Below are 6,000 nucleotides of genomic sequence, written 5' to 3' on the forward strand. Positions count from 1 at the left end.
CCTCATTTCCCAGGGTCTTCCCAGGCAGGGGCTTTTCCGTCTCTAGTGCACCAGTGCCCAGCTTCATGGTGTGTGTATCTCAGAGGCAGCCTCATTTCTGCTTTTCTCACTTCTTGGAAAGCACCCATGGAGACTGGCAGTAGGCTTGCTAGGGTGCTAGAACTCACTAGAATTTTTAATTTCCTCTGCTTTTCTGACTGCTCAGAGCTGCTGAGGTACAAATGAGCGTCAAAAGAACTCCGTCAGCTGGAAAGCAGTATATGAAAATTGAATTGTTGTTTACCCAGTTTTAGTATTTCTGGTTTTTCAAAGCCAAATTAGGTGATCTGATTCATTGATTTCACAAATACTTATTGAGCACCTACTATATATATATATGTATATATATATCAGGTACTGGGTGCTTAGAATATATTAGAGAAAAAACAAACCAAGGATCCAGTCTTGAGGGAGCTGAAGTTAAAGGGGATTGTTTTGAGACTTTCCTACCACTTGGTTTTCAGGTACAGTGAATAACTAATTGCAGTGGGAGAACTGAATGCATGCCCCACTCTTTCTGGTCTGTGCTGGAGCAGGGAATAGAATCCTCTGTCTAGTCCATTATATTCCTTTGAATCGAATAGTTCAGTTCAGTTGTTCAGTCGTGTCCGACTCTTTGCGACCCCATGGACTGCAGCACGCCAGACCTCCCTGTCCATCACCAACTCCCAGAGCTTGCTCAAACTCATGTCCATCGAGTTGGTGATGCCATCCAACCATCTCATCTTCTGTCGTCCCCAGAGCATTCTCATAGTTCCTTTGTGGTTCCTGTTAGTGTCTAGAAAGAAGAAGCTTCTTCCAGGACTGGTGTCTGTATCTTTCCATGATGGTATTCTCATTAGGAGAGGAAAAAATTCATTTGTAGTAATTGTTAGTATGGGTGAACAGAAAATTTAGATGTGAAGATACTAAACCTAAAAAGAAGGAATGTTACAGTGAAAATGGAAAGAGTTTCAACCATTTTGTGTAGATGTCTTAAGAGTTTTTGAAGTCTGGGCAGTCACCACACCAAAGCCTACATCTCCGTTGTGTTCAGTGTGTACAAATACACACGTGGATTTTCCATTCTCACCATTCTTAAAAGTAAGGGGTGGGGGCAGTGCTGCCTAGTTTCTTTCTCAGAGTTTGGCCTGGTCCAGGTACTAATTGGAGATGTCACCCTCTTCTGCCTCCTCCCGTAGAGTTGCTGGAACTGCGGCCGTAAAGCCAGCGAGACCTGCAGCGGCTGTAACACGGCCCGATACTGTGGCTCCTTTTGCCAGCACAAAGACTGGGAGAAGCACCACCACATCTGTGGACAGACCCTGCAGGCCCAGCAGCAGGGGGACACGCCTGCCGTCAGCTCCTCCGTCACGCCCAACAGCGGGGCCGGGAGCCCCATGGACACACCACCAGCGGCCACCCCCAGGTCGACCACCCCAGGGACCCCTTCCACCATAGAGACGACACCTCGCTAGACGTGCACTCAGAACTGTCGGAGGAAAGACAACACAACCAACACGAAACCAATTCCTCATCCTCAGATGCTCAAAGTTGTTTTTTTTTTTTTTTTTCCTTTTTTTGTTTTGTTTTGTTTTGTTTGTTTATAGACGAACTATCCTGTTTCAGTACTTTCAGCAAGAGAGAACCTAACTGTATCTTGAGGCGATCGTAAAACAGAAGGCCAGTAACGGGTCATAATGACTTATTGTGGATAACAAAGATTTCTTTTCCTTAGAGAACTGAAAAGAGAGCAGAGAATATAACATGAAATGATAGATTTGACCTCCTCCCTGTTATTTTCCAGTAGCTGGGATTTTAAACTAGATGACCTCATTAACCGATGCTTTACCAAACAGCAAACCAAGAGATTGCTAATTGCTGTTGAAAGCAAAAATGCTAATATTAAAAGTCACAATGTTCTTTATATCCAATAATGGAAAAAAAAAAAAAGAGGAAAACCCTCAAGGGCATGAGCATTGGCTACAGCAGTAGACATTTTAACGAGAAGATGAATGGCGTCCGTGGGTTGCTAACTGAACTTTGAAGACCCGCTACATAACGCGCAGATGTGTAGCAAATTGGAAGGAGACACAGATGTTCGGGTTTTTTTTTTCCTGTTTCTGAAAAGAAATAATAATATCCAGGTCAACAGAAGGAAAAATGAAAGATGATTTTGCAGTGGGATATGTGAACACAACAGCAAGAAAAAAATGCCATAACACAAAAGGCTCCTTTATATATATATATATATAAAATTATATATACACACACACACAGAAGTAAGAGACTCAGCCTGCAGTTATTAGCACCCTGGCAGCTCTGACACCAGCCAGCTGCTCTAAACAACCCTCAACGTTTCTTCACTTTTGCAAGGTTCCACAGAGCAAGACATTGGGTCTATTCCAGCTCATTCATTTTATATTGAAAAATAATTTTTAAAAAAATGGTGGCTCCAGCTCCAGCCCCTTTCTAAATTTTTTCAACCCCACCCTGTTTGGATTTTTAATTAAAAACTAGTAGTTCTCTTGGTGTTAAAACACTTCTGTCCTGTGAGGTTTCCCAATGGTGTTTTTCTTGTAAACGTGCTGGACGACTGTGAAGACGCGTTGTAGTTTAACCACGTGCCCACATTTAGTCTCTTTATTCCTAGTTGGTGAGAAACCTGTATCTTTCTATGCTGCTTTTATATCTGTATGTATTAGTGGTATTTCTCTAGTAGTTAAAAAAAAAAGAAAAAAGAAAAAAAAAGACTTTTTTGGTTGTCCTCAAGAAAAGAAAAGAAAAAGGCTATCTTTCGGAGCTGCTATTTCACTCTCTTATAGGATTTTTTTTTCCCCTGAAAACCAGCATGCTTCACGGAATGCTAACATATTGGTGTTTTTGTAAGAGGGATGTACATAAATGTATTTTGCACTGTCACAATGACTCCCTAGGCATGCTTTTTTTTTTTTTTTTGAGCAAACTTTTTAAATATGCTAGATCCATTCCACCAAGTTTAGCTGTAGCATAGAGTAGTAGTGGATTTTTTTCTTTTCTTTTTTTTTTTGATGAAAAATCATTATTAGGGACTTTTGAAAAAAATAACAAGATATCCTACTTTTAAAAAAAGACAGTGCATGTGTATCGCTGTAAGGTTGTTTAAGTATTTCTAATTTTACAAAAAAAAAAAAAAAAAAAGATAAATCATTAGAGCTCCAAATGCTGAGGTGTAGACTGACAGCTTTAACACTGCTGAATGCCAGGTTACACAGTATTCTTACAAAAAGGGAAGTCAGCCAAAGACTGATCTGATGGACCAAAATTGGAATTTTGAAAAGCACCAGTACTACTTTCCAAAATGATCAGCAGGTTAAACATGTTCAGCAAGGTATAGTGTGAATCCATTAACCCTTCGTCGTCCAGGGTCCAGACCAGAACTACTTGTTAGTTTTGAAAATGGTAGCCCAGAATGTGGTTGTGTGCTTTATGGAAAGTCAGCAGTGCTGCAGGCTGTGTAGACAACCAAAGTTTTCAAGGCTGGGAAGACACTACTCCATGTACATATACACACCAGGCATTTATTTAAAAATCTAAAGTGGTCCGTTAACTTGGGTTTGGTTTTGTTTTTAAATAAAGCCTTTGGATACAGTTTTACATGGCTTTTAAATATCTGCATAGAGGTAATCCTAAATCTCTTTAGCCTAACATTATTTGCATTTCCCCCTGTATTTTCATGTACAAGTTGGCTTTAATTTTGTTCAGGTGGTGGTTTTGTTTTTGTTTTTTTTTTTGGCTTTTTAGTTTAGAAACTTCTGATGAGCAAGTGAATCCATCTATCCACATGTTGAAAGTCCATCTGCCAGCACACCTGCTTAAAGTGACATGAAAGCACATAACCAGGCTCTGAATGGGTTATATTTTATCATGGTGCTCCCAGAATCCTTTGACCTCACTCTGCTTTCTAGTCTGCTAATGACACTGGACAGTCCTTTCTTACAGAGCTATTATATGTTCTAGGCTACGAAGGGTTAAATAATCCCAAAAATGAGGTATGTCATACCCACACGTCTTTATTTCTAGAAGCTGTGATGTATGTGAAACAGCACTGTTATTCTTAACACTAGTGTGTAAAATAAGGATTAGTACAGTACGTCTCATTACTTTTAATTCAGGGCACCCTGAGTGAAAACAAATACAAAAAAAATCCCTAACTCTGAGCTCTATCTCGAATTCCTCTTCCTCCTTCCCCACTTCCTCCTCCTCTTCCTCTCCTCCTGTTTTGCTACATTCTCCTCAGTGGCAAAAAGTTTCACTCTACCTCTGACAGCATGTATATTGCACCAGTAGCTAACAAAAACTGGTCTAGTCAAACCAAATGGGCACAAAAGAACCAGGATACCAAAAGTTAAGCTCATACAGCTGCAAACCATATCACTTCTTGGTAACAATGCAGACCTCATAAACCTAAAGAAGAGAAAGAAAAGAAAACTTTTGTTACTTTCCTTTTTTGCTTGTCACTTATATACAGGCTATGTGAGAGTATAATTTGTAGGTATAACACATTTAAAAAAAAAAGTTATCTTCATTGGATAGAAATGAATGGTGGTCGCTGATAGGAATAGGGCGTCCTCGATCTCTTATCTCTGTCTCTGACTCTTTTCTCTTTCTCTTTTTTCTCTGTCATGAGACTGTGTGTGACAGGGCCACCTGTCTTATTTTTTTTTTGTTTTTCTTAACTTTTTTTTTTTTTAATGTGTAGGTGCATGTCTTGGGGATTTAAAAAAAATTTCAAGGCTGGTTTTCTTATGCAAAGCATGCCTACGTCTGGAATACTTAGGGAAAGAAAGCGACTCCATGTTGTCCGAATTCCTCAAGGGACAGAAAAAAAATTGGAGACTGTCGAAATGCAGATTTGAAGTAATTTTTTTTTAATATTATTTTGGGTTCTGCGACATTATTGTGAAAAATTAAAGTTGTTGTGCAATACTTAATTCAGACATGTACCACAAGTTAATGGTAGACTAACACTGGGGGGCGGGGTCTAGGCATCATGCTTTTGTCAGCATACTCTTGAGCTTTGAAGTCTACTATGTCTGAACTGTGGTTTCTTGTTTATCCTTTTTTTTTCCTTAGTTGGACTGTAATGTATGGTCTGTCAACCTGTGAATCTTTAAAGTATGATTCAGGTATTGTTGTATTCTTTACTGTGTAATAAAAAAAAGTTTAAAAAAACATCTTCTCTCGCCTCCCTTATCGTCAGTGTGTGCCACTGGCTGTCCACACAGTGGCTCTGGTCTGAGTGTCCGTCTTCATCCTCCCTGGTACTAAAGCACATTGGTAGGGTTTATTCAGCCCACAGAGCGCACCTCTTTAACAGGAATTGGCTCATCCATGGTTGATGAATAGGCCATGATGTCAGAATAGTGCCAGCGTCAAGGTGGTTCAGGGGGATGGTACCCAGGCAGGAGGAGTTGGAAGAATGGGAAGAGAACTGCAACCTTGCAGAGGAAAGGAGCATTTGGGTGCCTTAGTTGAGCTGCTGCATAGGTACCTCAAGGCCTTTTGGCTGCCTTTTGACAAAATTAGAAATGAGTTGCCTGCTCCTGGTTCAACTGGGCCAGAAAGGTGCATCCCAACGTTGTGAAGTTCTGACTCATAAGTGCTAGCTCCTCCTGGCAACGTGAGTGGCAGATCCACTGATGCAGAGTTTGCTTCCACCTACCTTGTTCATTACCCTCTGAAATCTGCCATCGTCTCTCCTCGTCCTTTTGTATATTGTTAAACATCCTCTGTGGCAAGTCTCTGCCTTTGTTGGGAGGTCTGAAGTGTTCCCTCTACTAACGTGTGTTTTTTTTTCATGCTCTAGTTACAAACTCAAGGTTTGAAGCCCCTACCCTGCTCCCTGCAGCCCATGAATCCTGTAAAGGTTTATATATAATTTTCAAATCACAGGATTTTGGTTTGTTTTTTGAAATAATGTATGTACTGTGTTGTAGCAGG

At 40.4% G+C, this 6,000-nt stretch overlaps 1 protein-coding gene across 8 annotated transcripts in view; it reads left to right on the forward strand.

Moving 5' to 3' along the window:
* Nucleotides 1–5,232, forward strand: part of RUNX1T1 (RUNX1 translocation partner 1) — a 155,755-nt gene extending 150,523 nt beyond the window's left edge. For all 8 annotated transcript variants that reach the window (XM_027561578.1, XM_027561576.1, XM_027561575.1 and 5 more), the window contains one exon: nucleotides 1,221–5,232. In XM_027561578.1, coding sequence (XP_027417379.1) covers nucleotides 1,221–1,496 — 276 coding nt within the window. In that variant the 3' untranslated portion in view covers nucleotides 1,497–5,232. The remainder of the gene's footprint in view (nucleotides 1–1,220) is intronic.
* The last annotated feature ends 768 nt before the right edge of the window (nucleotides 5,233–6,000 follow it).

This window comes from Bos indicus x Bos taurus, chromosome 14 (assembly GCF_003369695.1).
Source record: "Bos indicus x Bos taurus breed Angus x Brahman F1 hybrid chromosome 14, Bos_hybrid_MaternalHap_v2.0, whole genome shotgun sequence".
NCBI lineage: Eukaryota > Metazoa > Chordata > Mammalia > Artiodactyla > Bovidae > Bos > Bos indicus x Bos taurus.